This window comes from Anomaloglossus baeobatrachus, chromosome 7 (assembly GCF_048569485.1).
Source record: "Anomaloglossus baeobatrachus isolate aAnoBae1 chromosome 7, aAnoBae1.hap1, whole genome shotgun sequence".
NCBI classification, from domain to species: Eukaryota; Metazoa; Chordata; class Amphibia; order Anura; family Aromobatidae; genus Anomaloglossus; species Anomaloglossus baeobatrachus.
The window spans coordinates 98,689,325-98,715,690 of record NC_134359.1 but is presented as its reverse complement, the minus strand read 5'-3'; the positions used below and the strand labels follow the sequence as shown (position 1 = coordinate 98,715,690).

General features: G+C 46.7%; 1 protein-coding gene across 5 annotated transcripts in view; it reads right to left on the bottom strand.

Annotated features, from left to right (window-relative positions):
* FN1 (fibronectin 1) overlaps positions 1 to 26,366 on the bottom strand; it is a 109,723-nt gene that overhangs the window by 2,228 nt on the left and 81,129 nt on the right. For 2 of the 5 annotated variants that reach the window (XM_075317523.1, XM_075317526.1), the window contains 14 exons: positions 26,216 to 26,329; positions 24,519 to 24,788; positions 23,997 to 24,178; positions 22,995 to 23,082; positions 22,629 to 22,805; positions 22,436 to 22,525; positions 21,175 to 21,354; positions 14,426 to 14,515; positions 12,051 to 12,508; positions 3,876 to 4,014; positions 2,430 to 2,597; positions 1,888 to 2,013; positions 1,657 to 1,763; positions 662 to 763 (listed from right to left, as the gene is read on the bottom strand). In XM_075317523.1, the coding sequence (XP_075173638.1) occupies positions 662 to 763; positions 1,657 to 1,763; positions 1,888 to 2,013; positions 2,430 to 2,597; positions 3,876 to 4,014; positions 12,051 to 12,508; positions 14,426 to 14,515; positions 21,175 to 21,354; positions 22,436 to 22,525; positions 22,629 to 22,805; positions 22,995 to 23,082; positions 23,997 to 24,178; positions 24,519 to 24,788; positions 26,216 to 26,329 (2,291 nt within the window). The remainder of the gene's footprint in view (positions 1 to 661; positions 764 to 1,656; positions 1,764 to 1,887; positions 2,014 to 2,429; positions 2,598 to 3,875; positions 4,015 to 12,050; positions 12,509 to 14,425; positions 14,516 to 21,174; positions 21,355 to 22,435; positions 22,526 to 22,628; positions 22,806 to 22,994; positions 23,083 to 23,996; positions 24,179 to 24,518; positions 24,789 to 26,215; positions 26,330 to 26,366) is intronic. The other 3 variants (XM_075317525.1, XM_075317527.1, XM_075317524.1) reach the window with 2 other exon arrangements.

Genomic DNA, 26,366 nt, shown 5'->3' with positions numbered 1-26,366 from the left:
AGAGTAATGGTAAAGCGCGGGGTTAAATTTTCCTGTCAAAACATAGCCTATGACGTTCCCCGAGTCACATGAGGCGTCTGTGCAAAATTTTCAGATTGTAAATGCGACGGTGCGGATTCCTTTAGCGGACAGACACAGACACCCTAATCTAATATATAAAGGTTTTTCATACACACACTGTACAAAAATAGAAGGAAACCAGCAGTATGCATTTCCACAAATTGGCAAATTTTGTGAGTCACTTATTGGCCAAAGAAAAAAAAACAAAAAACACAAAGTGACAAAGTAGAATGAACCCTCCCACCACAAAAAGACTGCTAATGACTAACAAAATCTTTCCATGGTTGACTTTTTTTTGTACTTGGAAAGAGAAGAAGGTGAAAGATTAAAAAAAAAAAAAAAAGCATAGACGCTTCCGGGTCAGAAGGGCTTTGGTGTTAATTAGTGAGAGGCAGGGAGACTTCTCACAAATATTTACTGGAACCGGAGCTGGTGTCCATTTAAAAGTGTGCGATAAACATGCAAAACTTCATGTGCCAAATTGGATTAGCATATGAGTGGCGATTAATTCTGTGGTCTTCCTTAGAATCATTGTCATCAGAGTACAATAAATACACATAAGGAAGGTTTACAACTCCTACATAATATCAATGGTACTTACAAAATTTTGCTGATATCTTTGTGTGTACTGTGAAACAGTGTGGCCCGTTGTGTCAGGGGCAACCGCAGCACCTGGTCTTCTGCAGTTATCGCAGCGCCATCCCTGTAGAAACAAGCAGGATTGGTAAAACAGTAGATCACATGCTGCAATTCTGATATACAAGAACAGAGCATGGATCTATCCTACATTTTCCTTAATATGTTGGCACAGCAGACTTATGATACATGCCTCCCAAGAGCTACAACTATTATATATGTCAGCTGTAACATATTCAATAACCACTGTTCCTGAGCCTGCTCCATACTCCTGCCAATATGACATACATGTACTGCACGTGTCATTTAGAGATTATTTGCACAGACTGACTTGATACAAAAATCATGTATCTGAACTAAAAACAGTCTCCGATTGATAAAGACTGGTGTTTTTCACACCGGACTTTATGGAATATGCTGGAGTCAGATGCTCCCGATTCCTTAAGGGCCATTTCACATCTCCGGTATTTTGCCGGAAGCTGGATCCAGCACACATGCAGTACAGTTTCATTCATTTACAGTGGAAGCTTGACACCATGCGGTTGTGTGTATCATACACAACCGCATGTGTCCGCATGGTGTCGCGCTTCCACTGTGAATGAATGTAACTGTACTACATGTGTGCTGGATTCGGCTTCCGGCAAAATACCGGTGGTGTGAAACCGGCCTAAGAGATACAAGATTTCTGGTACAACTAACTACAACTGTAGTGTCAAGCGCCTGCCCCGTATAATACTCCTGTATAGCCTTACCTCCTCCCAATTAGGTGAAGCTGGTCTAAAGTGGCATGAAAACACTAATTTGCTAAACTCTGGAGCAACACTTGTGCAAAAAAAAAATTGCAACTCATGATTTATTCCAGAATTCTGGCATAATGGCATTGATGAATCAGGGGCATAGTACCCTGGATCGAGAATAAAGACATTGCACCATAAATGAAGACATACTGAAGGCACATACCTGTTGTCCTCCATAGCATGTACAAGAGCAGATGGCCCCCAAGTATTCCTTTTGCCATTGCTCCCCAACATTATACATCTTTCCGTCATCATAGCAAGTGGCTTCATCTGTAAAAAGCAAACAAGTGTTATGAAGACTGCTAAAGATACTCAGTCTTAAAGAACCCCTTAACTAAAAACTCAATATAAGCATCACTATATGCCTGTAAAAAGTATGGTACAATATACTTACGAGGTTCACACTTGAACTCTCCCTTTCCATTTCCTAGACAAGTACAGCTCATCATCTGTCCATTTTCTCCCTGACGGTCCCATTTCTCACCAATCCTGTGGTTGATTCCATTATCATGGCACCATTCTACAAATCAGAACAAAAGGACTAAGAACAAAAACCAAGAAAAAGATCTGCAGAAGTGGTCAAGCAAAGGGGTTCTAACGCCACAAACATTATGGTATATTGATTATATAGTCCATGACATATATGGCTGTGCGTAAGACAATCCTGTAAAGCTAGGAGACCTGGGTTTGGTTGGTATTGGATCCTATCAATAAACCTTTATGTTGCCAAAAATTCTTGACTTTTCTATACAGGACTACTGGGTTTCTGCAATATACAGCACAAAGTAGTGCAAAAAGACAAAGCGATAAAAAGGGATGTTTTTACAGAATAAAGTCAAGAACAATGCAATGGTAAAGGACGGAGGGACATCACTGAGGGGTTAAACAGCCACTTATTCTTGAGAAGGGGCTAGAAAAGCAATGGCTCATACTCACTTGATGAATCACATCTGAAGTGTCCACTTCCATAACCCAGACATGTGCACCAAAGTTTAAAGCCAGACTCTGACATACGTTCCCACTCCTGTCCGACAGTGTAATGTGCTCCATTGAATGTATCGTAACAGGTATCTTCAACAGGTTGGAGGGCGCCATCCGGGCCATCTATCAGAAGAATGCATTACATGAGACAGCCCAACTCAGACAAAAGAGGTTTAAAATCACAAAACAAGTAAATAAAAAAAGAAACCTTTGTTAATCTTGAACCTTATGTACATCTGTATGTAAATGACGTTTGAGGGACTTTTAGAGAGGAGTGAAAAAAAATTTGTGTAACCTTGGTCCAGGTCACATCTCAAGTCTGTGACCACCGAAAGTCCTGCTAACTGCCTCCTTACTACTGGAAACCCCAGCGTTTCTGATGTGAAGGCCCAGGACAACACCATCATTGATGCATGATGAAAAGAAGCAGATAATGCTGACTAGTAGGTGGTGACATGCAAGGCTCTTATTTGGCAGCCACAGACCAATGATATACCGTATGTTTGATTTTATAAGAAGCACCGGATTATAAGACACACCCCAAATTTAGAGATTTTAAAAAAAAAAAAAAAAAAAAAAAAAAAGGGAATGGGGTCCATTTTATAATCCAGTGTTGTCTTACCGGAGGGGGGCAGCAGTGGTGGTGAAGCAGGAGCCACAGGAGGTAGGGGTTGTGCTGGCAGCCGCGGCGGGTCCATGGTGGAAGCGGCGGTCAGTGGCAGCAGCATCGGCGGGTCCATGGAGGCAGCCGCGGCAGGTGAGTGGTGGAGCAAGCCGGTGTGAGTGTCCCAGTCTGTCCGCGGTCCCGGTTCAAATGATGGCGCTTGGAGCGGCGCATGCGAAGATTGAGCCCTTGGCTGAGAGTTCCATTTGCGCACACTCTGACTCCCGGCACCATCATTTAAAACTGGGACCGCGAACACACTGGGACACCTGCCGCACAGCCGCCCACATGCGCAGAATGGCAGCCAGCAGGCCGCACGCACAGAGGTAGCCGGCCTATAGGACAGAGGCAGCAGCCACCGACAGGCACCCGGCTGTCGGCACGCAGCCACAGGCACCCGCCCGCTCGAACGTACCCGGTCGCCGCACAGACAGCCCTCCGGTAAGTTATATTAGGATTTTAAAAACGTACCCCTCATTTTCCTCCCAAATTTTTGGGAGGAAAAGTGCGCCTTATAATCCAAAAAATACGGTAACTATTCGACCAGGGTCCTGAGAATCATTTCACTCCTCTCAAGTGACCACATTCTCAACATCTGCCAAAATAGTGAATGAACCTCTGAACTATATGCAGGACTTGCACAAGATAAGCCATAAAATGTATTTGCAGTTAGACATTTCTGGGAGTAAATAACAGAAAACAAATTAGTCTTATAAAAACGCACATGTTGTTCTTACCAGTATTACTGACAGTCACCAGTTCCTCCAAGACTTTGTGACGATTTAATCCTTTAAGGGCCTCCACAATGATATTGTAAGTGATTCCTTGAGTAAGACCATTGAGCCTTGCACTAGTAGATGTTCCAGGAACTCTGAACTATAGAAACATACATTGAGGACATTGGTTAATGACATTTTTTGTGGCTAGCACTGAGCAAAGCACTTGCTAAAACCTAATATAAATCATCAATATTAAAAAAATAATAATAAAATTTGTCATCTGTGAATATACCTACTAACACCTGCATTAATCAATAGATGATCTACCAAACAGTTAGGTAAATGAAATTAAAAAAAAAAAAAGTTTTCAATATCAGTCTGTGAGAAATGGCTTTAAAAGGGAGCCGGTCACATCATACACAGACCAATCTGTGGACAGCATGGTAGAGATAATGAGAAGCCAAGAAAAATTATATACTGTATGGGTTTGTTGGAAAAGATTTAGTATAACTTTATTTCTCTATCGCTTTCATTGGGGGACACCGGACCATGGGTTATGCTGCTGTGACTAGGAGGCTGACACTAAGTAGACATAAAAAAAGTTAGCTCCTCCCTAGCAGTGTACACCCTGAGCCGGAGGCGAATCTATGCCAGTTTTTTTTGCTTAGTGTCGTAGGAGGCTGAAGTGGGCCCATATCTCTGTGGGCCAACCTCAGCCTAGGCTATTCCTTTTTTCCGTTTTTTTCGTGCCATAAGGCGCCGCTCAGCCTTCTCATCTCTTCTAGGCTTTTGTCTCTTCTGCAGGCCAGCATCAGAGAGAACCCTCGCCTTCTCTTCTCTACGGAGTACCGTCCCCAGGGTCGCTTGAGGCGACCCCAGGCCCTATCCCCCTCCGGCCCCATGGTACCACCCTAGGGGCTGCTTGGGGACCGACATTGTTAATTTTTTAAGGGCACACACTCCCCGTCGACCCCTATGGTACCGTCCCAAGGGGTGCTTCTGGTGGAGCCGGCGAGGAATTATCTGCACCCGGTGTCGGGATCGCAGGCTCGGCAGCGCAGGAGCGCTCACAGCACCAGGCCTCCCCCAGCGTTCTATCCTGGTACCCTGGGCCCAGGCAGAGGATTTTTCACTGCAGCGCAGGAGCGCTCTGTAGTCTCCCTCACAGCTCCCCAGCCCCCTCCTGATGCCTTCCAGAAGCAGATTCACTCACCAGGGGCTGCAGCAGTCGAGGATGGGACCCGTGGATCTGAGCGAGGCGCAGGGACGCAGGTAAGATATGCTCCGCGTGCAGCGCTGCGCTCCCGGCGGCTGCCGCTCACTAATTTAGTCCCCGGCTTGGGGCCTACCTCGGGCCGGAGCGCTCCACCCCCGTTTGCGCACGCACACGTTTTTTCCGGCTACGCCCCCCTCTTCTTCTGCCCGGAGACAGCCAGCTCAGCCTGCAGCACGCCCCAATTCCTCCCAGCGTCCCCTACTACACAGGACCCAGAGAGAGGATCACAACTGCAGCGCAGGAGCACTCTGCATCAACAGACCTCCCCAGCGTTCACTTCTTCACTGGGCCCAGGAAGGGGGATCGTGGTCACCACATCTCCCCAGACAACTCTCCGGCAGGCAGGATGGGGCCCGAGGAGCACAGAGACGCCGGCAGAACGCAGGTAAGACTTCCCTGCGCTCAGCGCTGCACTCCCGGGGGCCACCCACTACTCTAGCCCCCTGCTTCGGCATGCCTCAGGCCCCAGCCCTCACAGTTTGCGCGCGTGTGCTTCTTTTCCAAGCATGACCCCTGCAGTTCCTGCCCGGTCCCTCGACAGATATATAATATCTAATATATATAATATATAATATCTAATATATAATATATATAATATCTAATATATAATATATATAATATCTAATATATAATATATATAATATCTAATATATAATATATATATATATATATATATATATATATTTGAAGGACTGCGTTTTTTCCTTCAGCAATACTGTCCCCGCAGTCTGAGTCCCCTGCTGACCTGGGTGGGACACAGGACCTGGGTGGGTGCTGCTCCTGCTTAGGAACAGTCTATACCTCTAATTTTTTTTCCCCTTTTCTCCTGTCTCCCCCCTAGCGTCACTAGTGGTTTTTTCCTAAGCACCTTATAGCTTTTTATGCATGCACAGCCTGCTAGGTAAAATCCTTCCAATCCAGGCTACGCCCCCCGCTCGGCTTGCGCCCCATATCACCGCCAGCACCCGAGCTCCGCTGCGCTCCCTTATCCGGAGGGGTAGACCCTCTATCCCAGTCTGTGGACTCTCGCTCAAGGGCATCTAGGACCATCGCGCAGGCGTTGCAGTCGCTCCCTACGCCCGGCCATGCTCCCCCAGTCCAGCTGGTTCTGGACAACAGTCGGTCTGATCCAGACCCCACTGCCGGAGCGTAGAAGGGGACCTGTTCGGCCTCTTCTCAAGCCCTCCCGGAGATCTCTCCTCGTCTCCGAGACCGGCCGACACCTTTTGTCAGGAGAAGAGTCGGATGCAGCCCCGATGCAGATTCCAGATCACAGGGCTGATGTCAGAGGTAGGGTGGATAGTCCGGTCAAAGCGGTAAGTCGTACGCCAAAGCTCCAGACGGACTCTGTGGCTACCCAGTGTTTGCATGTCCCATTCAAACAGGTTAAGCGGGCACACAGGCAATTCGGTGACCATCCAGAATTTGCTGAAATTCTATACAAGCACAGACGACAACCGCTCAAGATATCCAACAATGGTAAGTCGTTTGATTTACTTTTCTCCTTCCCTGAGGTTCTCAGGAAGAAATGGGCAGGCTCACCTATGGTCGCCCTGCTGTTTTTCTCCGTCTGTCATCTTCCAGTACTATCTCTCCTGCACGGGACATCGCTCCGAGACGCCACGGATCAAAACACCCCAGGATGTCCCGGGCCGCTAACCTCCACAACGGTCTTCGCGCGGGATCGAGCAATCCGGAGTTCTCAACATGGCTACACAGATCGCTCTGGCGGGTGAGTACATACTCATCGCATCTCTGTCACAGCCTACTGCGCAGTGCAGGCGGCTAGCAGCACGGGGGCCTTCTGTCGGGCGATCTGGCTCAGAGCCTGGGATGCGGACGCGGCTTCTAGGATATCACTTACAGCCCTCCCCTTTACAGAAGGTCGTCTGTTTGGGGACTGGCTGGATCAGATTATCGACGAGATCACAGGAGCGTCTATTCCACACACAAGAAAACCAGGCCCCCATTGAGGAACAGGAAGTTTCCCTCCTTCAAAATAAAGCCCTTTCTGGCGTTTCTCAGCCACGCCAGACATCAAAGTCGACGTCCGGATCACAGCGCTACCCCGCTAGATGACTCTTGGTCGTTGCGTGCGGGCGCAGACCAGGTGAAGGGGGGGCCCCCCGTCTCATCTCAATCATGTCTGGCGGACTTGGATCACGGACGCCTGGGTCAGAGAGATGCTGGTCTCAGGGTACACAATAGAGTTTTCAGCAAGTCTATCGTCGGACATACAGGTCGCACCTAATTTGCCAAAAGCACAGCTGTTCCCGCGTCTCGCAATAGCAGACGATCATGTTTGGTGATTCCGTACCTGGACGCCTTGTTGATCGGGGGTTCTTCTTTTTGACAACTGTCTCCTAAGTGTTCAGGTCACCATCGATATCCTGTCCCGACTCTGCTAGCTCATCATTCATAAGAGAGCCCTCTCTGACCCCGACCAGCAGGATTACCTGTCTAGGCATGGAGTTCGATACCATCCAAGGACGCATATCCCTCCAAAGAGACCTCCAGATCCTCAGTCATTCCAAGCCGGAGAGTCCCCAGTCGGATGGTGGCGGCGATAGAGGCGGTTCCGTTTGCCGCTTCCACCTTCCACCTTCGTCTCCTTCAGCTGACTGGGTCGAACAGATGGGACAATTCTCTATTCACCTTGAATCGCAAGATAGATACAATTGACTCTGGGAGCCCGCCGCCCACTTTTATGGTGGACCAGCGGCCTTCATCGGTCCAGTGGAATGTCTTTCATACCAGTACACTGGCAGGCAGTCATCACCGATATCAGTTTTTCTGACTGGAGGGCGGTGTTCCAAAACACACGGCTCACGGTCGGTGGTCCTCCCAAGAGAGCCGTCTGCCTATCAATTTTTTTTTAGGGATCAGAGTTTTTTTTCTCCGAGCCCTACAGATTTTTTTCAGCCCTTCATACAAGAATCGCCATCCAGAATCAGTCAGACATCACCTGGGTGGAACAAGGAGAGTCTTGGCGATGACATAGGTGAATAAGATCTTACGGTGGGCATAGCCTCTCCACTCCAGTTTTTTGTCCGCAATCATTTTCCCCGCCGTGGAGATTTGGGCAGCAGACTATATTAGCAAGGTCTGGCGGCAGGCCAAGGACCCCTCAACAGAGAGGCTCTCGAATGGATCAGCCTCAGATGAGATATTCCGAATGCGGACCTGATGGCTTCTTGATCCAACAATCATGTCACAAGAGTCCTCAAGAAACTCAGAGCAGAGGGCATCCCAGTGACTCATTGCCATGGATTGACCCAGGCAAGCGTTGTTCGTAGAGCTCACGCAGCTCATCAGACACCCCTTGGTGGCTTCTAGTTCGTCGGCACTTCCTGTCGCAAAAGTCCTCGTTTTCCGTCAATGTTCAGGGGTTCTCAATTTGACCGCATGGCTGTGGAACCAGGGCTACTAGCCCAGGCAGGCTCTTTCCCACAGGTGTTACAGACCAGGGTTAGAACTCAGAAGCCTCCGTCTTCAAACATCTACTACCGCACCGGAAAGGCCTCTTCTCAAGAGTGTGAGGTAAACGTCAACTCATCTCCACTGGATCTGTCACTCCCAGTGTTACTGGCCTTCCCACAGTCAGGCTTACAGGCGGGTCTCTCGCCAGCAACCTTCGAAGGGCAGGTGTCGGCTCGGTCTTTTCCAGAGAAATCTTGCATCTCTGCCGCAAATCAGGACGTACATCCAAGGAGTCGTCCATCTGGCACCGCTAGATCGTTCCCCGCTAGAGCCATGGGACCTCCAGCTGGCTCTAGGGTCTCTTAAATTAGCCCCCGTTCGATCCTCAATCTCACGCCTATCCGGGAAGGTGGCTTTGTTGAGGGCAGTCACTTCAATCAGAGGAAGGTCTGCTCTGTAAGCCCTCTCATGCGGGTCACTTTTTCTTATTTTTTTCACCAAGACGAGATTGTTCGGCACCCGTCTCAGGTTTTTTTCCTACCGGATGTAGTATCTGAATGAGGCGATGGTGGCTCCATACTTCGGTCCAGCCTCCATTTGGAGGAGCTACGTTTCGGGATCCGCGCCCCTCTGCATCTTGGACGGCCTATTCGCCCTGGCCTACAGGATTAGAGTCAGGTTTTCTCAGAGGGGTGTAAAAGCATTTCCACCTGTGCAATTGGGGCGTCTAGGACAATCAGACGCCAGGCGTCAGCCAAGCAAGTCTACAGAGCAGCCGCGTAGTCAAGCTTTTCATACCTTGTCCAGGGTTTCCAGGATACAGCAAGCGGCTGTCGCACACCTATGATAAGCCGGTATACTTTTGCACCGAGTATTCTTACAGAGTTTTTCGATAGGTTTTGAATCTGTATGATTACTCCTGTACCCACCCAGGGACTGCTTTTGGACGTCCCATGATCCTGTGTCCCCCAATGAAAGCGATCGAGAAAGAAGGATTTTTGTGTACTCACCGTAAAATCTCTTTCTCAGAGTCTTCATTGGGGGACACAGCACCCACCCTGTCTGGATATTGGGTTGCTCTTCGTTGCCGGATGTTACTGCTTCTTTATGGAACCACGTTCTTCTGTACCCGGCTTATTTATGTTCTTATATATATATAGTTAGATTTATATACAGTATATGTTTAAATAAGATACTGTGTGTTTCTTGTTATTACCTTGATTAGTTATGGTTGTTCAGGTTTCTCCTACTACTGCTTGTACACTAAACTGGCATAGATCCGCCTCCGGCTCAGGGTGTACACTGCTAGGGAGGGAGCTAACTTTTTTATGTCTACTTAGTGTCAGCCTCCTAGTCACAGCAGCATACACCCATGGTCCTGTGTCCCCCAATGAAGACTCCGAGAAAGATTTTACTGTGAGTACACAAAAATCCTTCTTTTATCCAGTAAGATCCCTGGTGTTTGTTTGCATGAGTCCAGTGGGCGGTCCTACTCAGTGATTGACAGCTATCTCTACATGCACATTCATACAGGCAAGGCGAAATTGAACAAGACTGACCACTGGGCTAAAACACCCGGGATTTCAATTAACTGAAATATGCAAGTTCCATTGAAACTTTTTCTACAAAAATGTATTTCAGTCTGACCAGCTCCTCCTGCTCCATAACATCCTGACTGCAGATCAGATACCAGTTTACAAAATAACTGTGTAACATATATGTATTAATTTATTTCTAAAAATGTTCTATTTTCCCCTATTGGCACCAGAGAACTGAAAGTCACACCAGCCATCTTATGGAATTATGCAACATGTGGTCTTGCTAGCTAAAGTATTCAAATAGACCAAAGACTTCCTACATATAAAATTGAACATGGTAAATATATTAAACAAATTAAAAAAAGAACCAACTCCTAAAATAATTTGATTAAATATTCAATATTAAAATGGTAATTATACAAAGCTATATAGCTTCTCAAATGTCCACTCAGTACAAAGCGGTCAAGTGGGGCGAGTGCAAAATAGGGTAGAGGCGATTAGTGAGACGAGTGATGGTATCTTACATAGTTGATAAATCAACTATAGTAGTTGATATTTAGGGTAGCAGCACTAATTGTTATAGGGGGGGGTACTATCCCTCCCTATCACCTACCTACCAGCGGAGATGCACCATAAAGTTTTGGGTACACCCCCCCCTCCACTCCTCGTCGTCTCTCCCTACAACCCACCAGTTGCCAGGAAAACACCCGCCACCAAGATAAGATAAATAGTGCCAAACGTCTCAAGTCAATATGATCAATTCACTATGGTTACAATAAATATAGGAACCATAACCCAGCTGAACAGACCATTCAATCTGTACAGCCGTGAAAAAAGGCAAGGTTAATATATAAATCAATAACCAAGCTAGGCCTAAAAATTGATGGCAGGACCATCCAGCGAAGTAACCCGACGTGTTTCCCCTCCATACATTTAATTAGGGGTTCATCAGGGGAAGTTCAATGGTTTCATGTCCAAAGAGGCCATCTCAAATGTTATGGTGCACTTGCAACCATGAGGCGACATCAATGGCCTACAGTTAAAAGGCAGGTCGTCCTCCGTACAGTTACTGGTTGCACTAGCAACGACTGTGTTGGCCACCTGTAGAATAAGATTTATTCTGCAGGTGGCCGGCACAGTCGGGTCTTATACACTGCTAGTGCAACCAGTCACTGTATGGAGGACAACCTGCCTTTCTGTAGGCCACTGATGTCGCCCCATGGTTGCAATTGCACCATAACATTTGAGAGGGCCTCTTTGGACTTGAAACCATTGAACGTCACCTGATGAACCCATAATTAAATGTATAGGGGAAAACGCGTCAGATACTTCGCTGGATGGTCCTGGCAGATAAGTCATCCCTGCTGGGATTTGATGTTATCAATTTTTAAGGCCTAGCTCGGTTATTGATAATATATTAACCTTGCCTTTTTTCACGGCTGTACAGATTGAATGGTCTGTTCAGCTGGGTAATGGTTGCTATATTTATGGTAACCATAGTGAATTATCATATTGACTTGAGACGTTTAGCACTATTTATCTTATCTTGGTGGCGGGTGTTTGCCTGGCAACTGGCGGGTTGTAGGGATAGAACAGGGAGAGACGACGACGAGCTTTATGGTGCACCTCCACTGGTAGGTAGGTGATAGGGAGGGATAGTACCCTCCTATAACAATTAGTGCTACTACCCTAAATATCAACTACTATAGTGGATTTATCAACTTTAAGTAAGATACCATTACTCATCTCACTAATAGTCTCTACCCTATTTTGCACTCACCCCACTTGACCAGTCTGTACAGAGTGGACATTTTGAGACGCTATATAGCTTTTTATAATTACTATTTTAATATTGAATATTTATTGAAATTATTTTAGGAGTTGGTTCTTTTTGCTTTAGTACTCCGGTTATTCATTATTTTGGTTTATAAATATATATTTAGAATTCAGGAACTTTACCTCAATGGGAGCTTCTTCTTGCCCCACAGGATGACAAGAGATGACATATTCAGTGGTCTCCAAAAGAGGTCTCCATGAAATCGTGGTGTGTGAGGAAACCTCCTGCACTCCAGTCTCATTTATCTGAGGTCCAAGGCCATGAGGATAAGGCCCATCGAAATCTCCTCTAGGGAGATGGTGTCTGTCAATCACATCTGGGTACCTCTCTGGTGTAAATAGCCCTGGTCTCACAGGGGAAGCAGTGGTGGGCACAACGGGACTTCTAAAGCCATGTTCCTCAACGACCTTTCCTTCATGAGCAGGATTGGATGGTCTAACAGAGCCTGGAAGTTGGATACCATTACCATTGTCAAACGTTGTCTGTGCGATATAGGGAGTTTTCTCGGCTTCAGAGGGAACGTCGAGTATTTCAGGGCCTTGGCCAGGATGAGGGAGGGTTACCAGTACAGGGATCTCGTCTGGCCAAAAAAAGTGTTAGGAGCAATAAAAGCAAAGCATTAGTTAAAGCAAGCAGCAGCAATGATTTGCTGTCTCCAAATCTGTGTCTAGGAGACATGGTACTGAGAAGATTAGATGAGACTTTAAATCTACCAAGTCATCCAAGAATACAGTTGAAACATTCATTACTGACGCACAGATACACACTGCACTTTTTGCTAAAAGAATATTTCAGCTTGTACATGGGGAATTCACACATTTAAAGAGAAATTTTAAAAATGACATAAAGCAATCTCATCCTTATGGTATGTTCTCACGTTGCAATTTTGCCCTGAAACCCACACCCCCAAAAAAAAAACAAAAAACCTCAGCATTTTACTGTACTACCAAAGTGAATAAGATTCCTAAAATCTTTTGCACACATTGCTTATTTTTTTCCTTGAAAAATCAAATTTCAGATCTGCAGAATGTCAATTTTCAGTATTTTTTTACCCAAATGAATGGGAAAAAAAAAATCAAAGACACGCAGAAAAATGACAAAAAAAACCCCACATTATTTTACATAGTGTTTCATCTAAACACATCAGTATTTGCAGCAGATTTTGCTGCGGCAAATACTGGACGTGTGAACATACCAAGACATCATTTAGTTTAGTGAGGAAATAGATAATTAAATACTACCCCCAAATACAGAACTTAGAATTAATCAGAATTAAGCTCTGCATTTGTCAGTATTGTTGCAGGGTTAAATCTTTATTATTCATGTTAAAGATTTCGATTAACAATAAGGAATTAAGCTATGTTCCTTTAGGGCTCATTCTGAAAATCAGCACTTGATAGAACAGAGGTATGACTAAGAATACAAGTTTTTCCTTTTTACATCATATATTACCATCATTTATGATTAATTCAGTCACAACCACCACACAGATTATGCCTTAAAGTTTATAAGCGCAACAGGCAATAAATAGTTGGGGGAAGGAAAGCAGCGTGTAAATTGCAATGCGCTGTAAGCCATGTGGCTCTCCGTTAAAAGGGAGCCGGTGACCAGGATTTTCCCTTCTAACCTGTGGCCATCACCAGTGGGCTCTTATATAATTATTCTAGAATGCTGTATATAAGAGCCCCGGCCGCTCTGTATAAAGTAAAAAAAACACCTTAATTATACTCACCTGGGGGTCATGTCCGATGGGAGTCGCTGGTCTCTGTCAAGCGCCTGCTCTCTTCCATTCATGGCTGTTCTCCTTGATAGCTCCGTGTGCATGATGCATCCTACATCAACCATACAGAAGCCTCAACTGTGCTGCTGATTATGTACACCTTGATCTTCCCTGCTGAGAGCAAAGTACTGTAATGTGCAGGCGCGAGAAAAGGTTCAGACCGCCTGCGAATGCGCACTACAATGCTTTGATCTGCATTCAGCACGGCAAAGAGAAATGTGCAGGATCACCATGGAGGCCACTGTGTGGATGATGTAGGAGGAGTCATCCACACGTGGCTAGGAAGGAGGACGGCGACTGCACAGGATAGAGGCGGCCCCAGACCAGAGACCAGCAACGTCAATTGGACCAGACCGCCCTGCAGGCGAGTATAATAAAGGTCTTTTTTTATGTTATACAGAGTGGCTTGGGCACTTACATAAAGCATTCTAGAATACTGTATATAAAGGACTTGCTGATGGTGGTCACAGTTTATAAAGGGACAAATATAGTCACAGGCTCCCTTTAAGTCTGGATTATTCAGTGTCTCTGCATTTTTTTTAATGTTTTGGGCCATGTCAGCAGTACAGGTTAATTCCCACCACAGTAAGGTATACTACTTTTCGTTAGCGGGGGGGGGGAAGGTGGCTACGGCCACAGTACATGTATGGTACTTTTGGTGAGGGGTTGACAGTAGTTCATCTATGCTACTTTCAGATGAGGGTTAATTTTAAATACCTGTCTTCTTCCGGCCAACAAGAGGCTCACTCTTCTGGTTATTCCTTACAGCAATGACATAGATAATGTATTCTACACCAGGCTCCAAGTCTGATAAAAAGGTAATAAAACAAAAAGGATACAAAATTACAACACGTGTTCAGCTGTGCTGACTACATATTTCTGCCTTTTCAGTGCATATCACCTTATAACAAAAAGGTACTGATGTACTGCAGTTAAAGGGAATCTGTCACCCTTTTGAGGATTTTGAGATAATATGGGAATACAGATTATATAAAGCTGAAATTAGCCATACCTGTATGCCTCCTAGATGTCGGTTTGTTCAATAAAATTCATCTTTTATAACCTTGCTCTTCCAGGCTATGGGGCATGCGCTGCACAGAAGATAATGCCACCTCCCCTTCTCTTCCTTAGTGTCTGATGTCAGGCGTGCTGCTGGAAATCCCATGCTTGCGCATTCTGCCTGTTGTCGCTCCCCTGGACTGTTCCACCCTCCTGTGATGTCTAATGTGGCATTTAAAATTCCCGCGCACATCAAAATTGAAGACCGTGCCCACAGAAGGATGGAATGGTACAGGGGATAGACTGCAGGCAAAACACGCAGTTGGGGAATTTCAGGCAGTGTGCCTAACCCAACAGGGACACCAAGGAAGAGAAGGATACATCTTGTACAAGGAAGACCAGAGGCAGTCTTCTCTTCTGGGCAGTGCACACCCCATAGCCTGAAAGATCGAATCTGTAAAAGATGAATTTCTTTGTCGCTCCATTGGGAGACCCAGACAATTGGGTGTATAGCTTCTGCCTCCGGAGGCCACACAAAGTATTACACTTTAAAAAGTGTAACCCCTCCCCTCTGCCTATACACCCTCCCGTGCATCACGGGCTCCTCAGTTTTATGCTTTGTGTTGAAGGAGGCACACATTCACTCAAGCTCCCATTTTAGTCAGCAGCAGCTGCTGATTGTATCAGATGGAAGAAAAGAGGGCCCCTAACAGGGCCCCCGGCATGCTCCCTTCTCACCCCACTAAGTCGGCGGTGCTGTTAAGGTTGAGGTACCCATTGCGGGTACAAAGGCTGGAGCCACATGCCGTTTTCCTTCCCCATCCCTTAGAGGCTCTGGGAGAAGTGGGATCCTAACCGGTCATCGAGGCACTGGGACCGGGCTCCCTCCGCAGCCCCTGTGGGATTCTGACGGACAGGAGACTGAGTATCATCAGGGACAGGCCCTGCATCATAAAAGGTACTCTGTGTCCCCTTGGGGACGGTGCATGGAGCACTTGGTCTCAGACGCTGCAGCGGCTGCTGTTTTTGTGTGATGACCGGGACTACCGCGCCTGCTTGCCGGCCGCGGTATTAAATTTAGTCCCCGGCTTTTGCGGCCTAGTGCATTAAACTCCCGCCCCCGGGCCTGCCAGTCAGGGGTAAGGGCGGGACGGTCGGCCTGATGTCGACTGTGAGGGCTGGAGCATACTTTAGTGTCCTCCTCCCCCCTCACTCATCACTCTGGGGCACCAGATTCCCGCACTTTATTGATCACGCCCACGGCTCCCTCCTCCTCTTAGAACGCCGGCAGCCATGTTTTAAACACATTCTGCCGGTGGAGGACTTCTGGCTGCAGCTCTGGGAGACCCAAGGCAGGGAATCTGGTGGACACACACCGCTCTGGGCGGTCGGTAAGCCACACCGGTCACACGGTGCTGGTCCCCCTAGGGTGCCGAACTGTATGTATGTATGTATGTATGTATGTATGTATGTATGTATGTATGTATGTATATATGTATGTATGTATGTATGTATGTATATATATATATATATATATATATATATTTATTATATTATATTATATTATATTAATATATATATATATATATATATATAATATTTGTATACATTTTCTAGGTTCGGCCGCAGTGTTTAGCCTTTGGCTATATACCCTCAGTGATTACTCTCCTAGGAGAGAACAGCATGTCGGTCACAAGGTGCAAGGGTGCCAAGACACAGGGTTATTTTGCAACCTGTACCTCTTGTGCGGCTATGCTACCTGCAGGGTTCCATCTACCCTCACTGTGAGCAATGCTCGGGCCCTGTGGCACTCGCTCAGCCGGAGCCTCGGGCACTGGTGGGACCCTCGGCCCAGGTAGAACCGCCGGCCTCCCCTGTCCAGGCGGCAGGGACAGAGTTTGCAGTTTTAGCTGAGAAACTCTGAGTCACTTTCTCAATCCATGGCTCAGTCTATGGACAAATGGTCTGCTAAGATACTAGAAGCCTTACAGTCCAGACCGGCCCTTACACAGGCCCCAGGCACTGCGGGGTCATCGCCCCCAGGCCCCTCTCGGTCTGCGCCGCAGCATGCTCCTGGGGTGGCCCCTAGGTATCACGTGGAGGACTCCGGCACGGACCGCAGTCCCAGACCGGCTAAGCGGGCTCGCTGGGAATCTTCCCCGACTTCATCACGCTGTTCGGGGTCTCACCTTGAGGACTCTCTAGAGGATGAGGCAGAGGTCGCAGCCCAGGGCTCTGACCCTGACGTTGCTCTCAATCTTGATACACCTGAAGGGGACGCCATAGTAAATGACCGTATAGCGTCAATTAACCAGGTGCTAGATCTATCTCCCCCGCCTCTACCTGTGGAGGAGTCTGCTTCACAGCAGGAGAAACACCAGTTTAGGTTTCCCAAACGTACACGGAGTGCTTTTTTTTTCGATCACTCTAACTTCAGAGATGCTGTCCAGAAGCACAGAGCTTTTCCGGACAAGCGCTTTTCTAGGCGCCTTAATGACACATGTTACCCCTTCCCCTCTGACGTAGTCAAGGGTTGGGCTCAATGTCCCAAGGTGGATCCTCCAGTCTCTAAACTGGCGGCTAGATCTGTAGTAGCAGTGGCTGACGGTTCATCGCTCAAGGATGCCACTGACAGGCAGATAGAGCTCCTAATGTAATCCATCTTTGAAGCCACAGGCGCGTCTTTCGCCCCGGCCTTTGCAGCCGTGTGGGCACTCCAAGCTATCTCAGCTTGTCTGTCTGAGATTAATGCGGTCACACGTACCTCTGCTCCGCAAGTAGCGTCTTTGACTTCTCAGGCGTCGGCTTTTTCGTCCTACGCCGTCCTGGACTCTGCTAGCCGTACAGCGGTAGCATCTGCCAATTCGGTGGCAGTCCGCAGGGCCATGTGGCTACGCGAATGGAAGGCAGACTCTGCTTCCAAGAAGTTCTTGACCGGTTTGCCTTTTTCTGGCGACCGATTGTTTGGCGAGCAATTGGATGAAATTATTAAGCAATCTAAGGGAAAGGACTCGTCCTTACCCCAATCCAAGCCAAAAAGACCTCAGCAACGGAACTTGCTCAGGCGGTGGACACTCTGAAGACAGAAGGAGTTGTGATCCCCGTTCCCCTTCAGGAACGTGGTCGCGGTTTTTACTCCAACCTGTTCGTGGCGCCAAAAAAAAAAAAAAAAAAAAAAAAAAAAAGACGGATCATTCCGTCCCGTTTTGGACCTCAAATTGCTCAACAGTCATGTGAGAACCAGACGGTTTCGCATGGAATACCTCCGCTCTGTCATCGCTTCGATGTCACAAGGAGACTTCCTAGCATCAATCGACATCAGGGATGCCTATCTCCATGTGCCGATCGCACCAGAGCATCAACGCTTCCTGCGTTTCGCCATTGGGGACGAACACCTTCAGTTTGTGGCACTGCCTTTCGGCCTGGCGACAGCCCCACAGGTCTTCACCAAGGTCATGGCATCCGTTGTGGCAGTCCCGCACTCTCAGGGCCACTCGGTGATCCCTTACTTAGACGTTCTCCTGGTCAAGGCACCCTCCCGGGTGGCATGTCAACACAGCCTGGCCGTTGCTCTGGAGACTCTCCAGAGGTTCAGGTGGATCATCAATTTCCCAAAGTCAAATTTGACTCCGGCCCAATCATTGACTTACCTCGGGATGGAGTTTCATACTCTCTCAGCGATAGTCAAGCTTCCGCTGGACAAACAGCGTTTGCTGCAAGCTGGGGTGCACTCTCTCCTTCGGGCCCAGTCACACCCCTTGAGGCGCTTCATGCACTTCCTGGGGAAGATGGTGGCAGCGATTGAGGCAGTCCCCTTTGCGCATTTTCATCTGCGTCCACTCCAATGGGACATTCTCCGCAAATGGGACAGGAGGGCGACGTCCCTAGACAGGAACGTCTCCCTTTCTCGGGCAGCCAAAACCTCTCTTCAGTGGTGGCTTCTTCCCACTTCTCTGTCGAAGGGAAAATCCTTCCTGCCCCCATCCTGGGCTGTGGTCACGACGGACGCGAGTGTCAGGGTGGGGAGCGGTTTTTCTCCACCACAGGGCTCAGGGAACCTGGACTCCGACAGAGTCCTCCCTTCAGATCAATGTTCTGGAGATAAGGGCAGTGTACCTAGCCCTAAAGGCGTTCCATCGGTGGCTGGAGGGCAGGCAGATCCGCATACAGTCGGACAACGCCACGGCGGTCGCGTACATCAACCACCAGGGCGGCACGCGCAGCCGTCAAGCCTTCCAGGAAGTTCGGTGGATTCTGCTGTGGGCGGAGGCCACAGCCTCCACCATCTCCGCAGTTCACATCCCGGGCGTAGAAAACTGGGAAGCAGACTTTCTCAGTCGCCAGGGCAGGGACGCAGGGGAATGGTCTCTTCACCCGGACGTGTTTCAAGAGATCTGTTGCCGCTGGGGGACGCCGGACGCCAACCTCATGGCGTCTCGGCACAACAACAAAATCCCGGCATTCATGGCACGGTCTCAAGATCACAGAGCTCTGGCGGCGGACGCATTAGTTCAGGATTGGTCGCAGTTTCGACTGCCTTATGTATTTCCTCCTCTGGCAATGCTGCCCAGAGTGTTACGCAAGATCAAGTCCGACTGCCGCCGCGCCATCCTCGTCGCTCCAGACTGGCCGAGGAGGTCGTGGTACCCGGATCTGTGGCACCTCACGGTGGGACAACCGTGGGCACTCCCAGACCGACCAGACTTGCTGTCTCAAGGGCCATTTTTCCATCTGAATTCTGCGGCCCTCAACCTGACTGTGTGGCCATTGAGTACTGGCTACTAGCGTCCTCAGGCTTATCTCAAGATGTCATTGCCACTATGAGACAGGCCAGGAAACCAACGTCCGCCAAGATCTATCATATGACTTGGAGGATCTTCTTATCCTGGTGCTCTGATCAGGGTTTTACCCCCTGGCCGTTTGCCTTACCCACTTTTCCTTCAATCCGGAATGGACAAGGGGTTGTCTCTCGGCTCTCTCAAGGGACAAGTATCGGCGCTATCCGTATTTTTTCAAAAGCGTCTAGCCAGGCTTCCGCAGGTCCGCACGTTCCTGCAGGGAGTTTGCCACATAGTCCCACCTTACAAGAGGCCGCTGGAACCATGGGATCTTAACAGAGTGCTAAAGGCTCTTCAGAAACCACCTTTCGAGCCACTGCGGGATGTCTCCCTTTCACGTCTTTCGCAGAAAGTGGTCTTTCTATTGGCAGTCACTTCGCTCCGTAGAGTGTCGGAGTTGGCAGCGCTGTCATGCAAAGCCCCCTTCCTGGTTTTTCACCAGGATAAGGTGGTTCTGCGTCCGGTCCCGGAATTTCTCCCTAAGGTGGTATCCTCTTTTCATCTCAATCAGGATATCTCCTTACCTTCTTTTTGTCCTCATCCATTTCACCAATGTGAAAAGGGAGTTGCATTTGTTAGATCCAGTGAGAGCACTCCGGCTCTACATTCTCGCACGGCGCCCCTGCGCCGTTCTCATGCGCTCTTTGTCCTTGTCGCTGGCCAGCGTAAGGGGTCGCAGGCTTCCAAGTCAACCTTGGCTCGGTGGATCAAGGAACCGATTCTTGAAGCCTACCGTTCTTCTGGGCTTCCGATTCCTGCAGGGCTCTAAGCCCATTCTACCAGAGCCGTGGGTGCATCCTGGGCATTGCGGCACCAGGCTACGGCTCAGCAGGTGTGTCAGGCGGCTACCTGGTCGAGTCTGCACACTTTCACGAAACACTATCAGGTGCATACCTATGCTTCGGCAGATGCCAGCCTAGGTAGGCGAGTCCTTCAGGCGGCGGTTGCCCACCTGTAAGAGGGAGCCGTTGTCGGCTCTTTTTTATTGGTGTATTCTTTTGCCCACCCAGGGACTGCTTTTGGACGTCCCAATTGTCTGGGTCTCCCAATGGAGCGACAAAGAAGGGAATTTTGTTTACTTACCGTAAATTCCTTTTCTTCTAGCTCCTATTGGGAGACCCAGCACCCGCCCCTGTTCCCTTCGGGCTGTTCTTTGTGTACACATGTTGTTCATGTTGAATTGTTCTTTTGGTTCATGGTTTCAGTTCTCCGAACATCCTTCGGATTGAATTTATTTTAGACCAATTTATAAGTTTCCTCCTTACTGCTTTTGCACCAAAACTGAGGAGCCTGTGATGCATGGGAGGGTGTATAGGCAGAGGGGAGGGGTTACACTTTTTAAAGTGTAATACTTTGTGTGGCCTCCGGAGGCAGAAGCTATACACCCAATTGTCTGTGTCTCCCAATAGGAGCTAGAAGAAAAGGAATTTACGGTAAGTAAACAAAATTCCCTTCTTTACTAAACAAGCCATCATCCAAAAGGTATACAGGTATAACTCATTTTAGCTGTATACAACTTGTATGCCCATATTAACTAAAGCTCAAAAGGGTGACAGATTCCCTTTAAAGTTGGAGAACCATGCAGTAAAACACCAGTAAAGCATGTAATAGGGAAAATGTTATACTCACTAGTGATGGTGGCTTCAGTGCTTCCTGCTGGAAGACGAGGCTGATGTTCTTTAGCCACTCCACCAACTCTCTCATATCTAATGATGTATCCTGTAATACGGGAGCGAGGAGGTTGCCAGGAAAACAAAAGGGAGTTTGGTGTGCTGGTCAAGAAGCGCAGATTAGAGGGGCTGTCCACAGCTGCAAAGTAAACAGTTTGAACGTTTAGAAGAGGTTTCTGAAGGGAGAAAATCTGCGCAATACAAAGGTAAAAGAGAAAGCCACTTAATACTAGAGTTTAATCTATTCACACATCGTTCCTTCAGTTATGACAGTGGTCTGTGGCCGCTACATGGAGAGGGAGAACCGACTCTTCCCTGCTGACGTTCACGGCTCTTGATTAGCCACCCTGGTGCCTAGAGACATGCGTGTCATACTGTGGCACTGACGTCATGGACGCCAACAGTCAAGAGGAGCTACTCTCTCCCATGCAGTAGCCACAGACCACTGTCGTGGGCAATGGAATGAGATCTACAAATTGATTTGCACCAACTCTACTTACTACCATTTATGTGTCAGAATTGCTTATTATGCAACAGAGTTAAGGTACATTTAAGCAGGCTTAAAATCTTTCTAAAACATTCTTGTTCTCGATTATCAGCTTGTCTAAACAGGCCTGCAATCAACTGAAGGAGCAAAAAAGTATGTCTTGTAAAAGGATTTTTAAGCAAGTGGATAACATGATTTTTATGGACACAGAACAATCATTTTAAATGATCGATCTGCATGCATAGTAGTGTTGTCGACCTGCCTAAAATCATTTAATGACTGCTGATCAGTGGTCATTTAAAAAGGGATTCTATCACTAGGTTTTTGCTACCACGTCTGAGAACAGCAGAGAGACCCTGGAGCCAACAATATATCACTTAGATTACTGGGTGCAGCAGTTCTGACACAATCAAAGATTTTAGATTTAGCAATGCAGCAGAGCTCAAAGAGCTGCCCCCGCCCATACCAGGCTCTGTATACAAAGTCTATAGACAGTGAAGCTGCTAATCACAACAGGGTGCGTGCCAGACAAGTGCCTGCTTGCCAGCTAGTCACAGCAATAATAGACTACTGGTGCTAAAACAAACATTGCATGTAAACAATATCACAGGTGATAAGAGACTTTGATTTTCTGTGTTAACCCTTACAGCATGCAGTCTTCAGATAACAAAAATCTGCTGGCAGATTCACTTTATGTAAACAGTCTGGTCAGCTACTGTAAATGGGCCCTTACCTGTTGATACATCTACACTGACAGGGGAACTGCGGGCATTGTCATTTATGGTGTAAAGGTATATCTTGTAGTCTGTTCCAGGTTGCAGTCCTAAAATATATAAAGATTTTATGAGATGTTGAGGCTCGATGGTAAATTAGGCCACCAATACTGGACACAAAATACCCAAGATTTATTAGGAATATAACATTACCTGTGACTGTGTAAGTTCTAACGTCAGGTTTGATCACCCTCTGAATAGGCGTCTGACCTCCAGAAGGTACGGCTTCAATCAGGAAACCAGTGATGGTTTCTGTCTTTGTGCGCCAGGTAAGAGTTACTGTAGTTTCTGTAACATCGGTAACACGAGGACGACGAGGTGGACTGATATCTAAGAATAAATATGGTGACTTATTAAAATCAGACATGGTAGAGTTTAAAAAAAAAAAAAAAAAAAAAAAAAAAGTTAAAAAAAATTGTTATGTACAGTCTAAGTATAAGATACATAGTGAGGGGTCTGTCGACATTTTTTTAAGAATTTGAGAGGCGGGACTATTTGTTATAACGCCTAGATTCTTACTTTCAAGGGTAGAAATTGTGCCTTGCAGTGGAAGACTCGTAAGTCCATTCTTGACAGCATACACATGAACTTCATACTTGGTAGCAACCTAGTAAATGATGAAAAAAAAGTCACTAAAATATTGAAGTTGACATTAATGTATTTCTACAGAAAAAAATAGATTTTGACAGGTGACAATGAAGAACTATCATGAACACTAGCTCTGATATGTTTTTGCTGCCTTAAAACAGCTGAAATCCGTTTGCATTTTCTATTGTAAGTGTCAGGTCTTGTTGGGTTATGGGTAAGCTTAGTAGGAAAACACTGATCTACTAAATAAAATTAAAAATAAAAAAAGAAAAAAAAAAAACAAAAATAGAAATAGCTTAGGAACACTTTTGTCTTCATGGAAGGGTGATTGGCCCAAAGTAAAGCACGGACTTTCTGAATGGGGATTAAACAAGCATCAGCTGAATACACCTTATTTTTTGGATTATAAAATGCACTTTCCCTCCCAAATTTTTGGGAGGAAAAAGTGAGGGGTGAGGCTTAAGATGTAGCTTACTTGGGGAGGGGGGGGTGCTCTGTGCACGTGCCGCCCCTGGCCCACTGATCTCCCAGCAGCGGACTTGAGGAAAATGGCGCCCGGAGGTGGCACGTGCGCAGATGAGATCTTGGCTTGTCATTGAGCCTAGAAGCTCAATCTGCGCACGTGCCGGCTCCGGATACCATTATTTGAAGCTCTTACCGACCGCAGCCCAGCCGCCACCGCCAACAGTTTCAAAGGGCTTTTCGACTGGCCATGGTCCTAATCTAACTGAGGACAAAGGCTGCATACAGTTGGCATGCTGCCAGTATGCTTGTTCTAGTTTCCACTACATACTCCATTTTCTGCTCCCATTTTAGGTTACCTGGCCTCCTATAATATTGGCTCTGGTGTGCAGGTGTCCAGAATAAAGTAAAAGATCATCCTATAGTATACACAATTGGAGTGAAATTTCCTTGCTGGCAGCAGAAACTCACCATGAGGCCAGTAATGGAGGTAACAGTTGTACTAGCCGGTAGATCGATCTCTTTCATGGGCCCATCCTTAGGATTCACCCGCACTCGGTACCCAGTTAATTGGACACTAGGTGCATGCCAGCTCAATGTAAGGCCAGTTGGGGTCACTTGAGAAAACTGAAGATTTGTTGGAGCAGGTATTGCTGCAAAGCAAATAGCAAATGATTAATATAGGAACATATATTGAAAAAAAAAAAAAAAATAGAAGAACATGCATAAAAAAGCATGCAGTGCAACATCAAGATCAAAATATGAAGTTACATTTTAGTTACCACCTTAAACGCGTCGAGCCTCACCATCATGGTTGCATTAAAAAGTTGGTTTAACATTAAAAGACACACCCTTGCAAACAAAGTGAATATGAAAGGATATGGAAAGTGGTGAGACACAAATGGGTATCACTAAGTGAATGACAACAACGAGAAAGGACTGAAGGAGCCAACAAGAGGTGGACACAAGGTACACGTCATGCGTCCCAGATACCTGTACTATGGACTCCAATCAGGGGCTTGCTTTCCATGTCATCGTGCAATGCCACGATGCTCACAGTGTATTCTGTGCCTGGCCTGAGACTGTGTAGTTCTGCAGTGTCATCATCAGACTCTGGTGAAGGGAACAACTCTCTGACTCCATCCTCAGGGCTTGAGTAGGTGACTCGATAACCAGTAACCTGACCCTCTGGAACCTCCCAATTCAATCTGATTGAATCAACTCCCACTTCTGGGAATGTCAGTCCCTTGGGTCGGTCAACGTCTGTCAGGCAAATTAATCATATAAGCAGTTAGCAGCAAAAACAAGCAGCAGAAGGAAAGAATGTTATATTTTCACCCACAGGTGGCATGTGCCATGCTCTACCATCTAGCATTGAATAAGCTGCTCCTTCCATAATCAGTGATTATGGTACACATTAAAGCAGTCTTAAAGAGGTTAAAAATCCAAAATAAGTGGAAGAGTCCAATTATTGCATAGTGAGACTTAGAATAGTAAGGATCGACTGAAGCTAAATAAATAAATAATTTAAAACAAAAAAAAAAAAAAAAAAAAAAAAGAAAAAAAAAAGGTGAGCAGCTCTGCAGTTTCCAAGCATTGTAACTAATCGGGGAGACAGAGCTATTGGGGTTCTTTTCTGTAAATTGTTTACAACCAATCAATGCAAGAGGAGCCACTAACAGCTGATCGCTGGAGATATTGGACCCCACCAACCTGAAATTGATTACTATTCCTAAGGGTAGGTCAGAGCATCAACATCAAACCAGTGGAAACCCCTTTTAGGGCACGCTCACACGAGTTTCAAAATCGGACAAGTGCAATGCGGGAAAATCTCGCATTGCACTCTGACCAATGTTAGTCAATGAAGCACAGCAGTTTGTCAGCTTTTTTCGCATCCAGAATCTGGATGCGAGGAAAGTTGCAACATGCTTCGATTTCCTGCTAGAGCCGCATAACTTGCACCCATTCAAGTGAAAGGGTGCAAGAGAAACATCGGACTGCACTCTGGATGTTATCCCAGTGCAGTGAAATATACGCAAAGGCTGAGAATAAAGAACATGGGGGAGGGGGGGATTAACTCCTCACTCTCCTCTGCCCTCAGCTTCAGTCGCATGACACTCGGTTTACGCTTGCAGAAGAGCCTGAACCGAGGGTCATTAGCATATCACATCTGATGCTCTCGCATCGGATACCATACACTAATGAGAGTCAAGCCTTAAATGCACTAGTTTCTTTTAAAAATGAAGAAGTGCAGATTAGAATCAGAACCACTAGATCTGAAATTGCTATAAATATAGAGAAAAAAAAGCTGGTGGCAAGAATGGAGCAACTGTTGAGTTCCTAAATTATTAATAAGAGTTATAAAGCCATTTATGCATTTGCTCTCTGCAATTAATGATTTGTACTATTGCATTATTACTAAAAGCAATTAGTAAAAAGCAATGTCAAGTAGGCTAAGAAATCTGCTGTGACATGTATGCTGAAAACGTCAATTCAAAATGGTTGACCGATTTCTGTCCATCGGTCCGGTCAAGAGAACGTCAAATCACATTTTGGATAAAATATTTTATGATATGGGCACAAAGTAGAATCCTTAGGCAACGAATGGTAAAAATATGAAGTGCACCAAAAACATTCACGTCAGGTCATCAAATATCAAAGAGTTAAAAACACAGTATGGGGATACGCACTTGTAACGGCAGTCTCCACAAGGGGCTCGCTCTCTCCATTTATACCCTGGGCATACACGCTGACCACATACTCAATAGTTGGTTGAAGCCCCACAATGGTCATTTCAGTTTGATCTGTAAAAAGTGAAGGAAAGCTTTAAACACACAAAAT